At 52.5% G+C, this 25364-nt stretch overlaps 1 protein-coding gene across 1 annotated transcript in view; it reads right to left on the reverse strand.

Annotated features, from left to right (window-relative positions):
* Window positions 1–16479, reverse strand: part of LOC308609973 (uncharacterized protein) — a gene marked incomplete at its 5' end in the record, with an annotated part of 33504 nt that extends 17025 nt beyond the window's left edge. Inside the window, 2 exons of the mRNA XM_081259242.1 lie at window positions 15843–16374; window positions 16429–16479. Coding sequence (XP_081115368.1) covers window positions 16021–16374; window positions 16429–16479 — 405 coding nt within the window. The 3' untranslated portion in view covers window positions 15843–16020. The remainder of the gene's footprint in view (window positions 1–15842; window positions 16375–16428) is intronic.
* Between the last annotated feature and the right edge of the window lie 8885 nt (window positions 16480–25364).

The following is a 25364-nucleotide window of genomic DNA, read 5'->3' on the forward strand; positions in this document are numbered from 1 at the left end:
GGGATCTCCCAGTTGTGTCCGGCCTGGTGGGATTTTAGAGAAGCTATTTCTTTAGGAAGCGTCCCTTTCTTCAGACAGACTGGGGCATTTCCAGTGGCTGGCCACAGTGCCCCGAAAAGGTGGACTCAGATGGACTTGGGCATCAAGGAAGGTTCTGTGCGGGGCTCACGGGCTGTTCTTCCGTGTTTCGAACATACAAATCAAGTTGGGGGCAGGCCACCACTAGTGCAGGGCCGACCAGAAGGCACGTTCAACAAAGTTTCCCCTCCCTAACCCCTGCAGCCCCTTCTAACAAAAGGAAGACCAAAAGGAAGATGTCCAGGGAAGCCTCATCTAAAAGGTGGAGGAGCAACATTCCTCGGTGCAAGTGTCCTGGCCGTGGCTGCAGTGGGAGGACCACACCATGCCACCCCCTGGCTGGGTGTCATGATGAAATTTGGACATTATACCAGAAGCCAAAGGGTCACTCCACCAAACCCTTAAGAAAAGGATGAGGGACGAAGCATGTGTGCCCTCGAAGCCCCAATCTTCTGGTGCTCCAGTCTTCAAAACTTACACAAGCTGCCTCTTACATGTCTCCTTTAGTTGTCACCTTGGGACAAGGACCTCTGAGCACCTGACTGAGGAAACAGAAAGGCCGCTGCCACAATCATCCTACTGAGCCCTCTCCCCTCCCCTCAAAAAGGGCCAGCAGCCCCCTTCCCTTGAAAGGGCTTTTCTTTAGAAAGGGCGGCCTGGACTTAGCATGAGAGGGGAATGCAGTTTAGAGACACCTGGGACCACGGGGTGCTTTCAAAGCCTCTCCCCGCCCTTCCAGGTCTTGTCTGGTGGGGTTTTCAATATTAACGCCGCACAGATAAATAACACCCAGTGTCAGGATGAAGTGTTCTTACGTGCACAGGGTCAGATGGAGGGTTGAGGCCCCGAGCGTGGTCCAGTGTCACGGGAGTGGGGGCGGGGCGGGGGGCTGGCCGTGAAGAAACAAGAGGAGGAGGGGCAAGGCTCAGTACTGGATCCTGCTGACTACACACACCCACACACACCCACACACACACTTATAATCTTTAGCTGCCCCATGAACTTTTTGTGAACTGTTTAAAACTGGAGGTCTGTTGAACAAACAGCGGCGCCACTGCCAGCCATAATTTCATTGCAACGAGCTAAAGACTCTTAACTCTTCAGGTTCCAGGCCAAAGATGGACCTGAGCGGAAAGGGCCAAGGAGCCGGGGGCCCTGCCTGGTGTGAGGCCCTTCTCCAGAATGACAGCCCAAATCCTGGGCAGGAACACCCTCATCCTGGGCAAAGGCCGTACTGCGTACACCCCACCATCACTGAGAAACGGGCCCACCCCCCATCTCTCTGGGATGTAGAACTAACTAAGGGGATCTTGGGCACAAGGGACACACAGATAGGGTCAGAGACACCGCCACGCTCACCCCATTCCTCTTCTAGAAGCGGCTATTGAAATAGTTGGGGGTCTTTCTTACTTTCTTCTTCTTCTTTTTTTAACCTCCAAGGAAAAGTTCTTCAAAAGTGACTTCCCTCACCCTTGGCTGTGGGTCATGCTGCAGGGGGCAAATGACGTGATTTAGATGACAGACAGAGCAGGCGCTTTGCTGCTGTATATAAGAGGCTCATCTGCCCTTATTTCTCAACGACCCCCCCCCCTTTTCTTCCACAGGTGGGTGATGCTTCTGGAAGTGCCAAGATGTGTGAAGTCCATGAAAAGCACTTTACAAGCACCAACCTGTTTCCAGTGGGAGCTGCTAAGCTACACCTTGGCTCTGGGTTTTAACCCTTTTTTCCAGCAGTGGAGAGAAGGGGGCAAGGATGTGGGATAGGGATGAAGAGGGAAGGTGGCCAAGAGAAGGGGTCAGCCGGGGAGACGGAGGAGGGTCTGGTTTCTGAAGAACAGACCAGGAATTGTGGTGGCTGCCCGCTGAACACCCAGTTCTGGGAGAGACCCGGCTTGCAAAACGCAGACTCGCCGCGTGGTCTCCGGCTTTCGGTCTGGCCCTAGGGGCAAGCACAGGAGAGCTTGAGTCTCCCTCGACAGACTTGGGCAGTCATCTGGTCCGGGAGCCAAGAGTTATGATTAGCATCCGAGCTTGGCCTGGACGCTGGGGAGAAGAGCCTGATTGGCAGAAAGAGGTCAGAGGGACCAAGATTAGGAGCTGTCCCCCCAACCTCGGCATCCCTGAGTGAGGGCACCTTGGCCCTCTGTGAAAAGACACGAGGGGGCACACGGGTCCCCAGCTGTACCCACCACCGTTCTGCCGATTCCTGCTATGAAGACACCATTATGGAATGAGGAGAAGGAGAGAACGTTTGTTTTGTTTTTTTTCTTTAAAGGCGACTTCCCTTGCCAGGCAACAAACAGATTGCAAAGGAAGGAGCAGTGGCCGTGAGAGGCTGGCGTGAGCGCAGGGAGGAAGGCAGCACCAGGCCACTCCTGCCACCTCTCCTTTCTCTCCACCCCAGCTCCTCCTGGCACCGGGCCACTTTCCACTGCCTCCGCCCTTGAGGCGCTGATGGATTGGTTCAAGTCTGCACAGCACGCTTGTCAAGTGACAGCGTCGGAATGGGAAGCAGCGCCACCAAACCATCCCAACTCCACTCCAATACTAACGGTGCCCCTTCCTAGGGCCTCACTCTCTAGGCACCCCATGCCGCATCAGGCACTTATCCAGTTAGTGACCAAGAACACCTGGACGGGTTTTGGGGAGCTTCTGGCTCAGAAGGCCGGGCAGACGGCAGGGCTCCCAGCCAGCATGCCATGTGCCACGGCCCTCCGTAGGCTGGGGACCTCTTCGGGGAAGGGGTGTCTCTCACTGCACGGGCATGGCTGGTTCTCTGTGGAGGACACGCGCGCGCGCGTGCGCAGTCACCACAGCCTCCCAGCTCCCACTCTCATCCATGGCGTGTCTCTGGGCAGGTGGCCGGACCTCTTCAACTTTGGCCCCCTCATCTGTAAATCTTTGGCACCGTGTTTTCCAGAGGATTAAACTGCACTATGGACTTGAGTTCTGCCTGGCAATAGCTGGTGCAGGCCACATCTAACCCATTAAACAGCATCTGACTCCACTAAACATTCTACGTAACAAACAAACCCCAGAATGGCTATATAGTTTCCTTGCGGCAGAGGGAAGGCTGAGGCAGGGACACAGAGGGGGCCAGGGAGGGGTGATCTTCTGCAGAGTGTGTGGCTTTCATGGAAGCCCAAAACTGATGGCACGGGAGCCCTTCCTGGGACTGCTCCAAGCGCAGACTGAGTCACAGACAGGCACTTCTCTACTGGCGTCAAGGAAGGGAGGGATGAAGAAGTTCCTATTTTAGCATTGGGGGCCGCGAGGAGGTGGGAGATGAGAAAAAGCGGTCCAGGGTGTGCAGCGTTGGGGCAAGTCCTCCTGGGATGTTTTCCCCAGTATGTGTAGCAGTGGGGAGAGGGGAACCCCAAGGATGCCCCCAGGTCGGGGGGAGGGTCGCAGGCTTCCTGGGGTGTGGCTGAAGGAGGTCGCCCGACTGGGTCCTGCAGCCGGGCATGGGTGCTGGGGGGGAGTGGGGGGTGGGAGGAGTGATCCAGCCTGTCCAGGCGCTGTCTCTTGGCACACTCCAAGTCATGGCTGTCGCCGCCTCCAGAGGCGTCCCCACTCACGACCCAAGTTTTGCATTAGTAACAGAGCTGCGGAGCAGGAGTGCGGGTGTGACGGGGTGGGGGACGGGAAACTCACGTGGCTGGCCCTGACCTTTTGAGCAACCAGAACCTTCCCTGCCTCCTCCCAGGGCGCCAGGATAGCGCCGCGAGCCACTCGGGTCAGTCGGGAGTGAACTTGGCCGGCAGCGGCGGCGGCGAGTGGGGGAAGGGCGCCCCCTCCCCCGCCTCAGCCCTGAGCACGGATTGGTCGGCAACAAAGGGATTTTCTCTCCCACCACACACACCCGCGCTGCCGCAGGCTCCTCGCCCCTCCTCCGCCAGGTCCCCGCGCGGGGCCGACCCCCCACACGCACCCCCCGCCCGACCTTCCAGGACCCCCGGATCTCTCGGCTAGCCCGACCCCAGCTCACCCCGCCCGCGCGCTCCTCTGGGCTCCCCCTTCCCAGGCGCCTGCCGCTGAATCTCTGACAAAAAGCAACTTTGGGTGGGCGCACGGAGAACCCAGGATGTGCGGCGGCGCGCCCCAGGGGAGTGGGCACTGACTGGAGACCGCTCCAGCCCATCGTCCTGCGCTCCCTTCGGCCAGTCTGGAGTGTTCTCTCCGTGGACGCCTCCCCCACCTTCCCCGATTCAAAGATGCAAGCCAGGTGTAGCCAACTGTAAAAGGGGGCTCGGGGGCTTGGGGAGGGGGGCACCAGCAAGGATCGACCGGGAGAGCCGCTGCCAAACCGGGGCTGCCCGCCACACACCCCCTTCCCCCAAAACAGAGCCGTGGCCCCCCGTCAGTTCTTGGACCAACCTCAGACACTTCCCCTTCCCCCTTCCAACCCGCCCCCCCCCCCACGCCAGGCCTCGGCTTTTTGTTCCTTTCACTTTCTTTCACGGTTGTGCCACACACAACCACGCGTGTATGCAAGAGGGGGCCCCATTTGGAAGCTGGTGTCCCTCAACAGGAGGCAGCAGCCCAGGACAGGAAACCTCGGTTGAATGCAATTAATCGACCTTACTCCACTCCTCCCCGCCCACCCACCCTCCACACCCCCCCGGGTCTGGTCCCTACAGGCTGGGATCCCACTTGGAGTCTACACAACCTGGAAACAAATCCAGAATAAACGATCCATAGACCACGACTCTAGAGGGGGTGTCACTGCACTGCAGCCTCCATCAGGGCTTTGTAGAAATAAAGTGAACTCACTGCAAACTCCTCCCCCCACAAGGAACGCTATACCAGAAAGCTATTAACGACAGCTATCATTAGTACACACAGGAAGCACAAAGGAACTTTTTACGAATGAAAGATGCATAAAACACAGGGTCCTGTGATCTGCACCCGGCTTCCCTGCTGATTGTGTGCAGCCTGGGAGTCCTGGGAAGGCTGGGGGTGAGGGTCAGAGGAGGACGGGGGCGCCCACTTTCTTTACGAGGAACAATAGGAACCCCACGTCTGTTCATCTTGGAACCCGGAACACCCCCAAACAAAGCTGTGGGAAAACTGCGGTAGACGTGGGGGCCCGTGAATTTTTCTAGCTGTTCAGAGCTTAATTACTCCTCCTTGATCCGTGGGACCAGACACGACACCACCAAGGTTAAAATGCCCCAAACAGCGCCGAGCAGATGTGAGCGAGCTGGCAGACGCGCAAATGAGGCCTGCCTCGGAGCACGATAACAAGAGACTAATACGTTGCATATCGTTGAAAGAAAATTACTTTTCTCTGATTTGCGTTTGCTTCGGGGGAAAAAAAAGCCAACCAGAGTCCCTCTTCACAAGCACGAGTCTTATCCTGGAAATGCAGCCCGGCTGCATTAAGAGAGCTGGAAGGAGGGAAAGACTGCCAACGCTTTGGCGTTGCAGGCTTGTTTATCTTTCCCCTTTTCCTCCAAGGCGAAACTCGTTTTGCAAGCAACATTCCTACAGAAAATGGCACACGTCATAAAAAGAGACCAGTTTACAGAACTGGCACCGAAGTTCATGTATCATTCCAGAAGCATCTCCCAGCTCCCCACTAGGGAACCCAACTAGATGTAGAAGTCCACATTATAACCCAGAGAGTAGATCTGGGGGCAGGGTGGGGCGGAGGTGGACCCATAATTTGCAGATATCCTGCAAGCTGTACACTCAGGGGCCGAAGTCACACAGAAGGGCAGGATATAGAGTTAAGTCAGCTCTAAATGATCCTCCAAAGCCCGGGGGCCAGGGCTGCGGAAGCCTTCAACCTTGAGGTTGGGGGGAGTGGTGTTTACACCCAGCTTGCCCCAGGACAGCCCAGGGGCAGGCCCATCTTCTGGACCATCCTGAGCCCCGCCAGCTTGGACCGGCCCAGCGGGCTATTGCTGCCACCCACCAACTGTTCTCCCTCCCACCCTGGCGCCTCCCCGCAGTGCCTGGCAGAGGACCAGGAACTCAGAGAAGGCCGGGCTCTGGGCATTTAGTTGATTAAGTCACAGAGTGGGTGGCGCTGTGGGCAGAGCTCAAGACAGCACCGTTGGTCCTGCAGCTGAAAGGCAAGCGCGCTCTTAAAAACCGGGAAGGCAAAGGGAGGCGGGTGATCAAAAGCCGACTTGCACCCCTCCCCACCCCCATTCACCCCCCTTCGGGTCCTGAACCTACACACTTGTGTTTCCAATCCAGGAAACAGGGCCGAGGGCATAGAACACAGCGGCCGCCCGTCTCTTGAACTTGTCTGAATAACAGGGCCATTTCAGAGGAAGAACAACGGCCTTCAGAGCCTCTGCAATTTCCAGAAAGCCTTCAGTTAATAATACATTCTTTCCAACAGGCTTGCTTTAGGGCGGAAAGTTATTTTCCCAAATCTTAACAACCCGGTCACAAGCCACTGAGGCCCCAGGTCAACAGATCCCGGCCAAACCCCTCCAGACAGTTGACACTCATGACCCCGCAGGCCCTCTCCTGCCACCTCTGCCTAACAAGTTCCCTAAACCACAACACACCAACCAGCGCGCACGTCCACCACGATCCCAGGAGCCAGAAAGATGCATGTCGCGGGGTGCGGGGGGGGCGGGTGCCGCCGCCCAGGGCTCTCTCGCAGCGCATCCGAGGGCTCCCGGGCCAGCAAGGGGCGGCCACCTCTGCAGCTCTCCGCGGGCCTGCATAGTGCGCGCTTTGTGTGAGCGCCGAGGAGGCACAGCTCTGCTCGTGCACCAACAGCTGTCACATTATTTGCACTCGCTGTAAACAGCCTTCACATTCCCCCCTTACCACACAGTTAAAGCCAGACTAACAATCCAGTTAGAGATCAAACCAACAACAGCAGCATTGTGTCTGCCTTCGCACCAAGCCCAGCAGCTGGCAGGTTTCTCCGGAACAAGAGACCCCCCTCCCCCCACCCCTCCAGGCTCCAGCCAAGGCTAGCCGAGGCAGCAATGCGTGTGTCGCTGCTGATTGTTAAAGCAAGAGAACACAGCCATTTCGCGCAGAGTTCTGTGCGGTTCATCAGCTCTCCCAGAGTTTCCTCCTCCCAGGCCCCCTCCCCCATTTCCTCAGCTGGGAATAAAGGTTGTTCAGACTCCCAGGGTCGGTTTCTCTGCTCAGCAAAGTGTGGGTCGGCCTGCCCCGGCCAGGCCTGGGGTCCTGCAGCCCTCTCTACCGTGGTCCCAGAGGCTAGGCAGCCCGGCACTTTCTGCAGCCCAAAGCCTCGTGCGTTTCGGAAAACCGTCCAACTCCCTGAATCCTTCCTGGTCGCCCCACTGACCAAAATGTCTCCTTTTATGATTTTTGGTTAAGTCGAACATTTCCATAATCGTCATTATTAGCGCAAATTACATGCCTGATCGGTCCTTAAATAGATTTTAATTAAATAATCATACAAGGCTCATTTTATGACTTAAGAAAGGCATCAGTTTTCGTTATAAACTTTCCACCAGGATATAGAATAATGATAGCAGACAAATACTTATTCTTTGAAAAGCACCAATAACTGATGGGCAGAGTGTTGGGAAAGAAGACCCTGCTTCACACCTTCTGGAATCCAAGTGGAGACTAGACAGACCACATCTGCACAACTTTCCTCCGGAAAAGGGAGAGGGGATTTCTTCCTCCAAAGCATTACTTTTGTCTTCTCTTTGGGGCCAGGAGAAAGGAACCCCAAATGTTCCTTTTCCTTGCCCATCTGAAGAGATCTCTCCAGCTTAGAAGTCTCTTCTAGAGACCACTCCTCGCCACCCCCATCTGTTTTCCACCCCTCAGTCTGCTGAGAGCCGTGGTGGAAAGCAGGCAGGCTGTGCTTGTTAAATGCTGTGTAAAATGCTGTTAATAAAATAATAAATACAAAGGATGGAGGCTGCTGGTTCCATGGGTGTTTTGACTGGAAATGCCTTGGCACTTGTCATGTGTTTATGGGAGGGCAGACAACTCTAGGATTTACATAGTTTGGACATCTCTGTACTTCATTTATTCTTTCCTAGTTGACGTAGGCCTAGAGCTATTTCAAGTTTGCATTTGTACAGAACTGTTAAATGCCTAAGAGTTTCTCCAATTAAACCAAGTTTTAAATCAGACCCAAGGCTGGAACGTACTCTCGGCCTCGCCCCACTCCACCCCTCTGCCTCTGTGGCTGGAGAAAACAAACAGACACTCAACAACGATCCCCTGTCCTTGCTCTCCCCACCTTCACCACCCCCACCCCCGGGGGGGGCACCTAGGGCAAAGGTTAAGGTGTCTTCAGATTACAGGCAAGGCCCTGGCTACACACACTGGAAAGCACTGCAGTTGGGCGCATCCTGCGCATACTCGAACCTCTAAAATAGTGAGCTAAGATGGGGGGAAAACTGCTGGCCTGGTAAAACCCACTGTTCACAAAACAATGTCAGCAAAGGCTGAAAGGCATTCTTTAGAGAGGTACCAGGGACTCATGCCTACTGAAGCTCTTTCAGCACAAAGGCTTTTAGGGGAAGAAGGGAAAAGGGGGATGGGGTGGGGGAGGAGAGAAAGGGAGCGCTCCTGTTTCAGAGCAGGCATCCCCAGAGAGTCAAGAACCAAGTGTAGCTTCAATCAAACGCTGACTTCCCCTCTGGGAGTCTAGTAGGAAACCTGATCACAGTAGCTCACTACCGGCCTGGATCCATACAGGTCTGGTTTTCTTCTCATGCTAGTAATTTTTTTAAATACATATCGATAGAAAAGAAGCAATCCCTGACAGACTTTTATTGAAAACCACACTGAGACCTCATAACATCCAGACTTAATCCCTATCAGACAAACCACAGCACCTCTGGCCCCTGCAGTGGGCCAGACCCTTTCACCTCTTCCCACCAGGTCTCTCCCCTCCAGCCGCTGCTGTTCCCTCTCCCCGAAAGAATGACGGGAGGACTTGCCAAAGAGCACCTAGATACCGGTTCTGGAATCAATTCCTAACCATATAAATGATCCCACTTAGGGGGAGAAAAAAAAAATCCCAGCCTTTTCATATGGATTCCTTTAAAGCCCAGAATGCAAAGAACTGTAACAAAGGGAAAGAGGAACCCACGGAGGCAGACCTGGAGGAATAGCCTCAGGAATACCCTTGGAGGGGAGCTTAACCTGCAGGTTGGCCCCCAGACACTGGCCTACGCAGGTCTTGCGGCGGGGGGGGGGGGGCTCGGGCATCTCAGGGGCAGCAGGGGATGGAGAAGCAACCTATAGGAATCTGACCAGTCATTCAAAGCAATTACTAATCCTCCGGGCCTACTATGTGCCAAGTATTCTTTGATCCTAAAGGTGGAAAATTATTCCCAGTCTTACAAATGAAGAAACTTACTGAGGCTCAGAGGCCATAAATAACCTGCCCCCAAGGTCACACAGCTAGTAAAAATGGGCCACGGTCAAACTCAGTCCTGGAGTTGAGGAGAGGAGCCAATTATTGGTCAAATTGTGCCATCCAGAATCCACAAGAAGTTCGGAAGCCTTCCTTGGCCCTTGTACTCCAATACAGAGTAAAAGGATAGCACTTAACACCTATGAAATTCGGTCCACAAGGAGCCCGCACCCTAGTTTCTCCTACACCCAGAAATCTCTTGGTCCATGTGAAGTCTTTCGAAATTTCTGCCAACATCCTACCCATCTCCCTACACTGGAACACCCTGGTGTGAGGCCAGGGGTTCCCAACAAGGCTCCACTTTCCCCTCCTCCAGGAGCCCAGAACAGGCAGTGGGAGGTGGGTGCTACTCTTAGGTCTCTATAAAAAGTGCTGACACCTGGAACTAGAAGAAGGCTTGCCACATAAAGCAATAAATCAAATTATCTAGACAGAGCAAAAGCCCTTTGGAAAGACTGCCTACATCTACCTTTCCTAGGACTTGAATGAAAAACTCAGGGACCAAAGTGGGCTGGGGAGGCAACTGAGGGGGAAGCGGCTTGCAAGATGCTGGACCCTCCTGGACTCCTGGGGGTCCCCCCAAAAAGCCAAGTCCCGAGACAAGCCGGAGGTTGGGGTTATCTCTCCTCTCCCCAACTTCTCATCCCAGCAGCGCAGGGTCAGCGCTCAACATCCCCTCCCCACCCCATCTTCAATTTCCTGGTCTGCCCCGGGCTTTCAGAAGCTCCGGGAACCATCCACACCCGATGCCACAGACGCCACAGGCTCCACGACCGAGGGCCGTCTCCAGCTCAGCTCGGTGGGAAGGGGAACGGGCAGGAGCGCCGGACACTCAGCCGCCCCTGCGGCTTCCCGGCCCCGGGCGGGTGGCTCCTCCAGTGGCCGAGGCTCCGGATGTGTGAAATGGCTCCAGGAGCGCCTGGGGCAGGCCAGGGCCTCCGCAGCGGGAGGGACCGAGGCGATGGCGGAGCCGGGTCCTCACCCCTCTAGTCAGCCAAACACGCCCCGGCGGCCCGGCAGCCCCTGGCTCGCAGCCAGTGGCTTTCTCTCTTTTTTAAACTTTCCGGCCTTGGCCATCACCGCTGATTGGGACAGGATTTCCAGCCCCCGCCTTCCCTCCTCCACACCCTCCGTGCAGGCCCTTCCAACCTCCAGGGAGGTGACCCCCGCCCCCGGGCACCGTGAGTCCCTGGCCCCGGCAGACCCTCCCCCGCCCCCGCCACTTGGGCCACCTGGAGCGAGCCGCTTCCCAAAGCGATCGGCGTGCGGCCGAGTCTGGGGCTGCTGCTGCGTCCGGGGAGGAACTCCCGCAGCCTCCAAAGGTCCAGGCCTGCCCGCAGCGGCATGCAGAACCGCCCCCTACTCTCGCTCTCTTCGAAAGACCAGACGCGGGGGGAGGGGGGGCGGGGGAAGTTTAAGGCCTGTCTTTAAAAAAAAATTTAACTCTTCAGATGCAAGAATTTGGGTGCTCTTGGCACGGTTATGAGCGCTCGGGTAGAACAATAGAAATGGGGGGTGCCGGAAATGGTGCAGGAAGACCCCTATAACCCTATAAACCTCTCCTCCCCCCTCGCAGTTACTATTAGCATTAAAAGATCCCAGTGCCTTCAATGCAATAGTGCCTGTTTATAACTTTTCCCTGCTGGGTCCCCATACCCTATACAAGCCCCCTCCTCACGTTTTGAAATCACCAGGGCAAAGATCGCTCCCAAATCTGTGACCTCCCGGAGCTCTTGGGCCTCTCACCTGCTCTTGCCCCTGGCACCCTGACCTGACTCACCCTCTTCCCCCCAGTAGTTCCTCTGGTTTGCACCTAGACAAGAAATTTAGTTTCATTTAGCTTCCGGTCTTTAATTTTAGCAGGTCTCCTTTTTGCATGCAAATCAATATGGCAATTACCATCTAAAAGCTCGCCCAGCCCCGGGTCAATGTAAATTGATCATTGTCCGCCTTCCACAAAATAACACCGGGAGTCTGTGATGCATAATGAGATTATACTGGAAACTGTCTTTTAGATCAAATTCTATTTTATGCTGTCAGGATCTTCTCCTAGCGGACTTCCCCGCTAGTCTAATCACGGGGCGCCAGAGCCCATGGGTGCTGAGGGGCGATGGCTGGCCGGGGAGACATGGTTCTAAGAAATAACAAAGTGCGGGGACGCGCCCCCCCCCATTTCCAACACCCTCGACTAGGGGCCGGCGGAAATGAGCCTGCGCTGGGAAAGGGGGCCTTCTACAGAAACGTTGCGGGGGGGGAAAGTTCGTTGGTTAATTCCCATCCAACAGAAAGTCAGCTATCCCTTCCGGAGGAACACATGGGGGGCAACCAGCGAAAGCCGTCGGGCCGGGCTGGAGGTTGGGAGACGTCCACGGCCAAGTGCTCGGGGCACAGGCGGCTTGGCTGCCACGGGGGTGGCCTGAGAAGACCTTCCACTCCTGCCCCGGCTGCTTCTCAAGCCAGCGCCACCATCTAGGCCCCGGCAGCGCAGCCAGCCTTGCAAACAGACGGAATCCTGCCGGCCGTACACTCGGGCGAGGCAGCCCGGTCGGGCCGGGCTCCTCCAGCCAGGAGAAGGTCCTCCCGCCCCCGCGCGGCCCCCGGGGCACGGGTGTGACCCTGGAGCTTAACAAAGGGCCTTCAGAGCTCCTCGGGCGGGCGGGGGAGCGGTGGGGCCAGCGGGGAGAGGGGCGGTACGGCGGCCCAAGTGAGGCCCCCCGCCCCGCCGGGCTGGGTCTGCCGGGCCCGCCGCCCTCGAGGAAACCACCGAGGTGGCATTGCCGGGGCTGCTGGGCACTCCCGAGGACCGTCCTGGGGTTCGGGCGGCTCGGAGGCCGGCGAGCCTCCTGCCCAGCCCCGCGGGCCCGGCTGTCATGCCCGACCCAGCGCGGGCTCCACCCGAGTGCGGTCTTCCCAATAAAAGCTGGAATTCCCGGCTGGGCTCAGACAAAGAGGGACCGTGGCAAATCGACGCCGCGGGCAAATCAAACCCAAGCCGAGTTTACGCGCGCGTCTGGGGTCACAGAGGCGCCTGCTAATCCTCCCTACGCTGGCCGTCCCCGCACGGTCTCCTCAAGGGGGGAAAAAAAAGGGAAAGAAAGCATACCTCCCCCCTTGATTCCGCCCAGAGGCCGAGCTTCGCACTTCTTTCGGTTCAGTCTCTCTCAGTTCACTAGGCCCTGCGCCACCTTAGCAAACAGGGCTTATAGGAGCGCAACATCCCTTGCTTCCGACCCAGAATGCAAAGCTACTCCTCTTTTTCCTCCACCATCCATCCTCTCAGGGTCCAGAACTCAAAAATCTTTCAGAAATCCTCCTACCTGCTCAAGACATACTCTCTTCCCCACTCTAGATGCGAAGAAACTATAACCAGAAGCAATCTTAGTAACCAAGGGCCATCCACCCTTAGCTAGGCACCGTCGCCCTCAGTTTCCCTCTAGCCGAAGACACAGTATTTCCCAGTGAATGAGTGTGCGAATGTGGTCGTGTGGCCCACACTTCCGTGCCCTGCTCTGTCTCACCGGGCAGGAAAATCTTCATCAGGCATTGAGGAGTTTTTGTCATTCAGCCTGTGTATCTAAGCATGGATGTATGCATGTGAATGCTTTTTGTGTTTCCAAGTGACCCTCTTCACACCTTTAAATGGGCTTTTGTCTCTCGAACGAACTTACAGAAATTCTGCTCCAGTTTCCAGCTCAACAAACTCTGGGATTTTCTCCTAGAATCTCGCTCTAGGTCTCAGTATTTGCATACCCATGTTTACATTCCTCGCGGCCAGTTCTTTCTCTCTTCTGTATCTCTTGTTCCATGTGGGCACCAGAGCCCAAGTGTCTTGATTTGTCTCAGCACATGTCATTCAGGCGCACATCTTAATCTGTGCATTCCTGTCTAATACGTACACCTCCCCACGACTTACATTCTTGCTTTGCCTATAATGGGGCTCGTTCCCAGACCAATATGGGTTTGCAGTTTAATGTAACTAGAGGATCCCCTAAGACTCCAAACCCTAAAAGGAAGAGGAGGGGGAAGGAGAGAGGAGTGTGACTAATGATTCATTTCTCTATAGGGTAACCCACCCACCAATTTCTACCTCAGGGAAAGAACGAGACCAATGCCTGCGGAGTTGTATTAAATTTTTAGACCCATTCAATGTTGACCCCATGGATGTGTATACAAATGATCGATCTTGTACACATCACTGTCCAACTCCTGTTTGGAGGCTGCCTCCCTGCACATATCTTATTTGAACTCTCCACAAGTTCATGGTTAAAAGTGTTTTTATTTACATAGACAACTCAAGGACCCCTTTGCTCTCTCCGACGCATACCTGTATGCACTGGCCAGGCATTTCAGGCTTGGGTCTTTGGTAGGCAACACTCTCGGTCAGAGGCCCCACTGACTAAAGCTCTGAGCAGACCTTCACATACTGGGCCGCTGGGAACGGTAAGGTCTAACCTCTGCATCTCCCCAACTCAGTTCCTTAAGTGAGGGTGCCCACCGTGTGTGTTCACACCTTCCCCATTGAGAAGTATCGGGTCAAATTAGATCACCTAGCAGCTGCGTTTGGTTCGTCGAAGAATCGAGCCCAATGTACCAGGATGTGAGACTGCATACACAGAAGAGAAAGGAAAACCCTAAGCCCAGACTCCCGCCTCCTCTCCCCAGGGGGCTACTTTGCCTCCAGGAATTTCTACTACACTCCCCACCCCCACTCTCCCTATCGTCTTTAAAGGGTTAAGAGAAACCCTCGCAGCCTTCCCTCCACCCTGGTCGCTGGGCCCGAAGGCTCGCTCGCTCACGGGAGTCTGCCGCCGCCTCCGCGGCCCGCCCCCCGCTTCCCGTCCTTCAGCCGGGAGGGAGCCTGCATGCCTGTCTAGACCCATCTATCACAGGCACACCAACAACACCCGCGAGAGCGCGGAGACCCTACCCAGGACCCCCTGCCCGCACGGTTCCCGGCGGACAGAACGCTGGAGCGTGACCGCGCCTGCAGGGTCGGGGTGGGACTCTACGGGCTCGGGCTGCCCCGAGCGCACAGCGGGTCTGCCCCGGCCCCGGCCCACAGCGCTCCCGCCAGCCCGGCTGCCGGGGCACAGTCACAGCTCTGTGCGCTGGGCAGTCCTATTTTTATCTTGTCTAATCCCAAACTGGGCGGGGAGCACAGGCGTCGTGCTTAGAGAACAAGAGATAGGCGAGGGAGGCGGGGAGGAGCAGCCAGGCAGCGACGCGAGCGGGAGCGAGTTAAAGACACAGTCGAGGCGACCGAGAGCAGGAAGAAAGAGCGGGCTGTGCGGGCCTCGAGGCGCCGCACGCAACGCGCCGCCCGGCCAAGTTACACTCGCCTCCCGGTCGCCCCTCGCCGCCCATCCCTCCCCACTTCCCAGAGGCGCTCTCCGCAGCCCGGGCCGCGGGGCCCCGGCCTCTGTGGGAGGCACAGGCCCGGCCGGCCCTGCAAAGGGCTGGAGAGAATCGCTAATGAGCTGTGCGGCCCATTGATCCGGAGAAAACTTCCTAATTAACTCTCAGTCACCTACTGGTGACAGCGCCTCAAAGGACAGCGCTGGGGCCGTCCGAGCCCCAACCCCGACCTGCCCGCGGAGCGCCTGGCGCCCGAACCCCGCGCGCGCGCCCCCCCCCACTACCCCAGGCAATCCCGGTGAGTGGCGGCGTAAACCCGCACACTAAAGGCCAGCCTCGGGTTAAACCTGGACGGCATATTAATCACCGCCATCTCCCCCCTTCCTCCTCGCGGTGAAATCATGCCCAAAATAAACACGGGAACCAACACTGCAAAGCCCAGACCAGATAACAGGTCGGGGGTGGAGTGGGAAGGGTCGAGAAGCAAATGTATTTTCCAAGTGTCCACGTACAGGAGTCTCGGAGGCCGACAATTAAAATGACCTCCACACAAGCAATTCTGTTGGCCAAACCGAATCCAACACCTCGTAAGGATTGATTTCGGCCCGCGGTGTCCGTTTCCAGTGCCACAGGAAGTGTCAGATGGCTACAAATACCCAAGTCTGTCTGCGTTCACCACCCACCACCTTCTGGGGTGGGCCATTTCCTCCTCGTTTTTATTCCCAAGTCATTTTAAGGATTTTTCTCCAGAGACTACCCCTAGAATCAAATACCACTACCCCTCCTCTGGCCTTCTCTCAAAAAAGAAACAAACAAACAAAAAAACCCAGCTAAAACCCTGAGCTGTCTACTCTAGACACAAGAGGCTGTACGAATACCTATTTGAAGCGCGCTGGTTTCTTTTTTTAAGGTTTGTTTTTAAATACACATAACCCTCCCCCCTCCTTCGCTCTTCCATCCCCGCAACCCCCCAACCCTTTAGACGCCGGCGGCGCGCGCCCTCGTGCGCGCGGGCACTCACAGCCTCTGGCTGGAGATCGCGGACTTTCTGGAAAAGATTCATTAACTGCAAATTAAGCCTCGCCCCGGCTTCGGCCTACACGCGGCCAGGCTCAGCCGTCTCAGGGACCCGGGGACGTGCCCACTCGAGAGTGCAGGCGGCGGGAAGCCCGTCGGGACCACGCGTGCCTCGAGCCGCCCTACTCCGCACACGGCGCCCCGGGGCTTGCTTGGTCAACAGCAGGAGCACGTCGCCGCCGCCCCGAGCCCCCTAGTTGGCGGAGGCTCTGCAGCGCAGCCGCCCACCTGTTCCGAGCGCGGGCCCCGCGGCGCAGCGGCGCCTCGCTCTCTCCGCCTCGGCCGAGGATCGCGCCCGGGTGCGCAAGTTCCTCTTCGCCCTCAGCCTCTGCGCCGCACGCCCTCCGAGTGGGACCAACTTCCTCCGGCCGCAGACTCGCACACGCCCTACAGGGCTTTCCACCAGACTCCACGCTACCCAGAGGAGGACCCAGGTCTCGCCCCCGCGCCCGCCGCCGCCCCCGCCCCCGCACGATCTACCCCAACCCCTGGGGTAGATCTTAAACTTAAAACCAACCCCACGACGTCGCGGGGAAGGTGCGGGTGGACCAGGGTGGCAGATTAAAATTTTTAAAGAACATTTACAAAACAAAGCGTCTGACCTGACTGGCTGGCGGGCGGGCGGGCCGAGTCGGAACCCCTCGCTCTGCTCGATTTCCTAGTATTTTTTTAAATCCATGTGATTCACGCTTTGGAGCAATCCAAAAACAAAAAACCGGGATTCCCCTCCCGAGTCGCGCGGCACTGGCGGTAGGTCGAGCTCGGCTCGGCCCGGGCCGCCCGCCACACACACCCTCGCGCACGCACACGCCGTCGTTCCACGAGCAAGAACGAGCTGCCCCCGGAGAGGTGAGACGAGGCAGCGGCGGCTGGAGGTTTTTACAGTTCTTTCCCGAGTCGAAAAAGAAAGCAGACGGGAACCCGCCGCCCTCCCCTTCCTGCTAGCGAGCTAACGCCGAGCCGAGCTTCCCAGCTTCCAGCCCAGCTCACCCCCCCCGCCCGACTCGCGGCACTCAGCGACGACCGCGCTCCCGCGCACACAGACACACACTGCCTGCAAACTTCCAATCCGCGAACTCCCTGCTCTCCTCTCAGCCCCCAGCGGGGCGGCAGCCCCCCCACCCCCGCCGCGCCCCTCCCTCCCCGAAGCCCACGCCGGGCCGCTTAGGTTGGCTGCATTTTTAATAACTTACAGCTAGGAAATAAAAACGAAAGCGAGCAAAGCAGCCAAAGTGAAGCGCGAGGCACAAGCTTCGAGGGGTACGCCAGAGAGTCAGAGGAGCCACCCGCCGCTAGTCTGGGCCCCGAGGGAGGGGGCCGACTGCAGCCCGCCGCACGCACGCACGCCAGCCCGCGCGGCCTCCGCGGGGAAAGGTGTTCCGGGCACTGACCTGAAATCCCCAGCCGGGGAGTAAGCAGGGAGCCTGCGATCCGGCGCTTTGAAGTTTTCCCCGGAGCAGAGTCGAGGCGGCGAGGAGGAGCGACGGGAGGTGGGGTGGGTGGGGAGAGGTGTGCGGGGTTGGAGGAAAGTGGGGTGGCGACGTTGGCGATGGGAGAAGGGGCCGGGCCGGGGAAGCGCGGCGAACAGCAAAGTTTGCCGTCCCCCGCTGCCCGCAACCCGCTCGCGGCGCCGCGCTCGCTCGCCTCCCTCGCCGTCTGCTGCCAGCCGGCTGCCCTCGGGGTCGGCCACGCCGAGGGGTGGGCTCTGGGCCGGGTGGGGGCGGGGGCGGGCTCAAAGCCTCCGGGCAGGTGGCGACAGCCCCGCGCGATCCTCCGGGCTCCGGCGGCTGGGCCGGGCTCAGCAGCTCTCGCGTCGCCGCTGCTGCCGCCCGCGCTCGGGCAGGAGCCCCAGCGCCATGCTGACGATTAGCCGCGAGCGCCCGCTCGGGCTGGGTGTGTATGTGTGTGTGAGTGTGTTGGCCAAGTCTTCCCTGCGCGGCGACAGCGCGGCTTGGGCTCACCGCCCGGCAGCTCGCGGGCTCCCCCTCCGCCGCCGCTGCCGCCTCGCTCCCGCTCTCGGTCGCGGTCTGGGCTCCGGCGCGTCTTCCCCGCTGCCGCCGAGCTCGGTCCGCGTTCAGCAAGGAGCGTAGCTCTGCCTCCCCTCGCCGCTGGGAGCCCAGGCTCCGTCTGCCGCCGCACGCCGCGATCCCAACGCGTCCCCCCTCCCTGGTTCCCTCCTCTTCCTCCTCCCCCTCCCTCCGCCCTCTCGCCCGCCCGCCCGGCCTCCCTCCCTCCCAGCAGCTGCCTCCCCTCCCCCCGCAGGCGCAGCGCTCGGGCGACAGCCAGCCGCCCGCCCGCCGCCGCCTCCTCCAGCTGTCGCAAGTTTGAGCTCCCCCAGCCTCCGCTCAGCCTCCGCTCAGCCTCCGCTCACCCTCCGTTGCAGCGCCTGGGCGGTGGGGTGTCGGAGCGGTGATTCCCCAAAAAGGTTTGCCCGAGTTTCCCCAGCCGATTCCCGGCGCGTTTCGCCTATCTGGGTTCGAACCCCAGACCACTTGGGTGGCGTCCCCCTCGCCCCTTGTCCTCCCCTCCCCAGCTTGGACCGAGTTTCCTTCCTCCTTTCCATACTTCCTTTCTATTTCCTTTTTTTTCTTTTAGATTCACTTTAGAAGAAATTTTACATCTTCTTAAAACATAGTTCCTTTAGCTTTCTCTTTTATAGGCTAAATCGTCAACATTCAATTTTCTTCATCATTTATATTTGCCAATAAAATACTACTTTTTATGGATTCTCATTTATAGCTCTTTGTGTTATACAGAGTTAGATATTATTAACATATCTTATTTTACATGATTAGAGTATGAGAAAGAGGAGAACAAAAAGAAAAAAAATGTGTGATGTGATGTGTGTATGTGGGAGGGGGGAGATTTATCACACACACATACACACAAACATATTCATATCAAAATAAGGAAGAAGTACTCATAACTATTACAGCCTGCGTTTCTCCAGCTGATCACATGATCATAGCTGGTATGTATAACAAGCTTCTTCCACTACCATCCTGTACACCCTATACCCTCAGCAAGCACTCCTGTTGGTCATAGATTCTTGCCTGCTAAACTTACCCAAACCTTTATTCCTGAAGGAACTGGACCATAGCAGCCCAACCTGAATTATGATAGTTTTCCACTGACTTTAATCATAGGAAATGAAAGTATTAAAAGGCACCCTGGAGGATCTTTTGCATTCCATACAGACCCTCCTTTACCCACATTATTTGGTAGCAACCCAATTTCATCTTGATAGAAGGATCTCTCCAACTAGTGCAGAAACCCCAGTCTTTGCCTGTTAATTCAGAAGTCCCATCTGGCTAGGTCAAACTCTCAACTTCTATTTCAATGAAAGTATTGTCAGGTTCCCTGGCAGAAGCATTATTTTCCTTGGTACTAAGATCTCACTGGACTTAACATCATGGAGATGAGAAGCAAATATTTTGCTAGTGGATCACTTGCAGTGATAGTGGAGGAGCCTCTCCCATTTTCCTCCCTTGATTCCCTGACCCAGGAACTCTGACTGTGGGAGATATAGCACTATATGTGAAGGAATGGTGATCATACAGAACACTCTGGAGATATCACCTCAGCCCTGAAAGGTATTGCCATCTAGCTGGCACCATAACTGAGTCTCCCTTAGACCATTCCACCATTACATCTGTGGCTCTGTAAGGAAAACCATGGTTAGACTAATTAATTCCATGAGAATGGACCCATTGCCACATAACTATATCTCTGTATTTAAGCTGCAGGATATCAATGAGAGAGTATGAACGAATTAATAGAAAATGACTATCATGCAAAGACAAACAAGGGACTTTGTATCTCTTCTGAGGAAGGGATTCATCTGTTTTCAGTTGGACCTGGGATATTTGTACCATGTTAGGTGGAAGCACGACTTGGCTGTTTTCAGTATTTGGAGATGAATACAGTTTAAGGAGATTTGCATGGGTTGACAAGGGGTGAGCTATGGTGGCCTTTTGATGTGGCCACTTGGCTAGGCCTTACCACACTTTCCAGCATTCCTTTTCTGTATGTCTCTGGGTAGGGTGGGATATAGCAGAGTTTCTTACAGGGGACTGGAGGGGAAGTGAAGCAGCAGTCATTTTATGTCCTCACTGGTCTGCTGGCTCATCTCATTGGTGAGAGACAGTGGCCAGGCCTGCCATTGCCCACCTTCCACTGGGCCTTCCTTCAGCTTCTTCTACTCTGGGACCAGTGTGGGTATTTAGTTCCATGAGGAAGGGGCTTGACTTCTGCAGGAAAACTACACAGTCAAGGTCAGAGGCAATAAGGGCTCACATAGGTTTCATTCTGTTTTCGTGGCCTCTAGCTTTTTTTTTTTTTTTTGGTGTATGGGTTCCGGATTGTTGCTACTTTACTTTACATCCATATTCTCTCCCTCGTGGCCTACTTTGTGACCCCCAAGCTCCAGGATCAGACACAGTCCTAAGAATTCAGCCTTACACAATTGTCTAGGTCAGACTGTTGCCTGTGTCTGATACTGGAGCTTGGAGTCCACAGGACATGAAGTCAGGGAGAGAAGACAGACAGATGGGCCTCATTTCTTAGTAGTTCTGCTTCTTCTGGGGGACCTATACTGAAATATTCCCTTTGTATTCTGGAAACGAATATTAAGACATTCTTTCTTAGAAATATAGAAGAAAGAAATATGATGTCATTAACTTATCCTTAACTTTCCTAAAGATCCAGAATTATGCTGTGCCTTTTTCTTTGAAAGTCAGAAGTAGCATAACACCCTAAATGTTACTTATTTGCTAGCAATACTTAACAGAGAAAAAGAGGGATAACTTTGCAGTCAGGAGAAAGACAAACGGCTTGGAAAAGACACAAAATAATTGTCAGCTCCTGAAAAAGTCTTTTTTAAAAACGTTTTTCTCTTTTTAAAACGGTAATAACTTCCCACCACAGAGAGGTGCTCTCACACTTACTTCTCCAATATTTGCAAAGCATTCAAGTCCTAAAATGTGCCAACATTTTTCAAACACAGGATTAAAAATAGAGTATTTTTGTTTAAAAATAATTATATGCCATAACATGGAAACAAATAATTCTGTAGTCTTTGGAAAACAATGGTTTGCCTGTGGATAAAGTCACCCTCCCGCCCTACCCTCAGCCATCATGTCAAAGGAACAATAACCTCCTAATGTGTTAAGTTCTCCATGCATTGTGTTTTAAAACAATGCTTTATGAGCACACCATTGGTGAGCTTTTGGCATTATCTCAGTATATGGTACATCTACAGAAATTTTTTATTTATACTCCTGTCCTTTTTTTTTTTCCTAAGGTACTTGAAACATTTTGCTTTGTAGTAATTTTTACTTATTTATGTTAAATAATATCATCTTTTGTAAGCCGCTGGTGATTTTGCCTGAAAGGCTGACTGTTGATAAGAAACATTCTTCTCCTTTTATTTGGCTGAGTATTTTGTAACAGAGGAAACATGACAATGTGGTCAGGCATCAGGCTTCAGAGAAAACTACTAACTTCAAAGTCTAGCTCTGCTCCCAGCCTGCTCTGCAACCAACAGCATGCCTTAACCTCTCTGTGCCTTATTTCTTTTCATTGGAAAAACTAAGATGATAACAAAATATCTACTTCCAAGATTTGTTTTGTAGATTAAATAAGCTAGTTCATGTAAAGTCCTTCACATAGCACCTGGCAAATGCTCAATAGATATTACCCATAATAATATTGTCTTCTGTGCTTGCCAATAAACTATGAAACTATATGGATCTAAAGGACAAGGCTTATAATTAACCAAAAAGAAGGAGTAAAGACCTTAGTTAATAAAAGTAAAATAATGTATCTTTTAAATATAGAGATATTGCTTCTACACAGAAATATTGCTAAAATAATAAATGTCAGACAAATAGATGCACATAACTGTTTTATAACTAGCAGCTGGATCCTTAACTCTCTATAACTTTGAAATGGAGCTGCAAAGTACAATGCATTTCCCTCAGTAGTTTCTCCAGATTCCCTTTGAATTTGTGCAGGGTCGATTGATACATACAAGCACTATTTGATAAAACATATTTTTCAAAAAGTGAGAACAGCACGTAATTACCTCTACATGATATTTCTTTGGTAATTGCAGATAAATTGGTAAAAATATTTCAATTAGGCAAGCAGACTATTGATTGCAACTTACTAGGCTGTAAGAAAAAGTGATTTTTCTCTCAAGTTTTAATATAAGTACGTACTTGTTTTATTTACAACAAATACAAACCTTCTCATTTCAGCAGCTCAAAGTCTTCATGGAAAAATCACATGATTACTAATCCTCAAGACTGACTCTCTGTATTTTTTGCAAGTTTTCGCCTACTTATTATGTTCCTGCTGGGAAGTTCCTAAAAATTACATTTCCTATAACTGGGAGTATTACTAGTTCTTTCTATCAATCTATTTTTTAAGGGCAGAACCTTCAGAACGTTCTGAATATATTCTTTTTAGAAAGGAAAACAAGAAGGTCACAGATTCTTCTTTTTCCTTTAATATTTCTCAACCACACACTCACACACACATTCCCTTTATATCTTACAAATTCATGAGAAAGCTCGTTCTGTTTGCAATTTTAATTTTTGCTTTTGTTGACATGCAGTCTTCCTTAAGGGAACTTGATTATCCTTTTATACGGAAGGTAAGCTATGTACTATATTCATTTTAATTGAGGATGCACTGTTTGGAGATTACATCATCTGGTTATTTACATTTTTCCTTTCTTCCTTGAGTTGATCTCAAAGGAAACATGTGTGCATTTATAGTTCATGTATTACTGATAGCTATCCTGAGTATAACAGCATTTATACTCAGCTCTAGTTATAACTTGTTTCACCCAACCAAAACCACACTTTTCTACTGATTATAAGGTGTTAAATTCATCACAGATATCAAAGCGAGAGAGTACAGTGAGACTCAGTAAGCTTATGGAGGGGAGCTGGGGGTTTTATACTTAACTGAGGGAAACTTGATCATTGATGACACTGGTTTATGACAACGTCAGGATGGCATTAGGCAGCTCTGACGTGATAACTCCAGGGCACAATTTTTCACCTATTGGGAGGTAGTGTGAACATCTGAGCAGCTTAGCCAGTCAACTGTGTCTCCCTACAGCCATCATTCTTCCTCGAAAATCTAATGATTCTCTTAGTTCCATGGCAGAATCAGGTCACTCTAGGTAGTTCTATGTTATGTGAACAAAAGAATCACTGAGGATAGTAAAAACTAATTTTAATTTATCAAGGATCATACGTTAAGTATAATATTTTATAAATCATTTATTTTACTCTAAAATTAGTTGACAATTTTTTCCCCATAATTTGATTGGCACATTTGATAATTTGCACAGAAATGTACATGATAAGTGAACATAATGATGTTAAATAGTGGAAGATTGGAGCTGATGCAAAAAGAAAAGGTAATTAAATATATAGAAATTATAACATTATTCAAATTCCTACCCAATCTGCAATCCTTCCTCCAATTATATTTTTTCTGGAATATAGTCTTTTAAGCCAAAAGCACTTAGAATGGTCATTTTAGAGATTATGAGAGAGGAATTATAGCCCAGAGAAAACCTACATGCAATAGGTAGCTAGGGGCAGGCTTATTGAATGACATTATTCAGCCAACAAGTTGATACATCATCTTAAATCTGAAATTTTGAACAACTGCAGATAAAATGTCCTAAAACATACGAGGCAGGATGGTGTCTTCAGTTTCCCTCACTTACTTTAACTTTCTTTCCTTTTCTCACTCTTACAGGAAGAGAATCTCCCTTTAACTCATTATGGTTATGCTATAAAAGACTGAGTGATAAAAAAATAAGTTTATTTCAAAGGTGCCTCACTCTGAATCATCTGAATGACAGGAATCATTATACTGAAGAATGGGACTCACTGAGAGCATATATAAAGGAGCCTTATTTTTATCCTCCACTGTCCATTCCCCCTGTGCTGTGAGACTTGTTTTGCCTTTGCTTCCTTGGGTGAAAAGCAGTGCACATCCCATACCTGCCATGGTCACTTTCAGATAACAAGAATCCACCAGTAACTTCCAGTTCCACACACAGTCTCAGTTCAATAATTATTTTGTTCAATCCACTGTATTAATTTCAACATTATGAATTTCATTTAAAGTTGAAATTCCACCCATCCCCCATCAAGGGAGAAGTTTTCAATCCACACCAGTTGTTGGAGTGTGGCATGAAAGCTCTTACTAGATTAATAATGTTGTGTGTGCCTGGTAGATGCTTAAAGCTGACACTTTCTCTTATGGTGCGTGGGTTCTTCCGAGCCCACTGCCCCATCACTGGGAATTTCTCACACGTGGTTCCCTTTAGGGTTACCAAGAGCAACTCTATTCTGGATGGTTAGTTTTAGCCATTGCCTATATCTTGTCCTATGCAAACAGCCTACCCAATCCATTGCCAGGAAACCCTATAGAAATTTAGGTCTTATAATGTCAGTAATTTATTTAAAAATAACTCATCATCACATGTGTGACATTTATGGAATACATATTTGTATTATACCCTCTAGGTATTTGGTTGACACTTGAAATACTTTAATCAGGAATATTCACCCTAAGGGTAGTGAGTCAGCATTTGAAAATTAGGAACTTTCGATTTCTACTGAGAGAAATAAGGAACCCCTGGAAAAATCATAAAGAGGTAGATTTCAACTAAAAACGATTGAACTATCATTGCCTCAATCTGCAACAGAGGACTTGTTAAACAGCCTAAGGGAATTTACAAATATGTACGTATTTGCTAAACGGGTAGTGGTTGAGATATGTTTATTGACTAGCAAATTTGTACAGATACTTGGCCTTTGGACAAGTTCTAGAGAACTCAAGGTGTAACATTTTCCCAAGTGGGGGTTTTAGCCCAGGTGTTTATTCCTTCGGTGCCACCATGATATGAAGGAATCTGTCATCGTACTAGAGGAAAAGGTACTAAATGTAGAACTGAATACCGATGAACTTATGGGATATAGGACTGAATATGGCTGCAACAGTACAGCTCAGGACTGTCTGGGGTCTATTTGCCAATTCATTTTTCTATGAGTGATAGAATTTGGTCTAAGCCTTGCTTTCACTGTAACATCTCACCTGGTTGTGCGATTTTGAGAGAGGATAAGTACAGCGCTCATGTTGCTCTAATCATTGGAAGCCTCTAGCCTCCAGAGTGGCAGCGTGAAGAAACTGTCAGAAGGCTGATTTCAACTCAGACACCTCTGTCCTTGATCTGACCTAATACCACCTAGCTATCCAGTCTTTTGTTCCTTAGGAGGATATGAGTCAGACAAGAATACACTGTGCGCCTCAAGCTCAAGGGGGGGCCATGGTAAGCTATCTGAGTGGTCTTCTTAAACTTGTTATTTTTTCACATTATATGAAGAGGGAAGTACCTTCCACTTTGTTTCCTTGAGGACTGCGATTGGGACTC

The sequence above is a fragment of the Mesoplodon bidens genome (genome assembly GCF_964165515.1).
Source record: "Mesoplodon bidens genome assembly, contig: HAP1_SCAFFOLD_555, whole genome shotgun sequence".
NCBI classification, from domain to species: Eukaryota; Metazoa; Chordata; class Mammalia; order Artiodactyla; family Ziphiidae; genus Mesoplodon; species Mesoplodon bidens.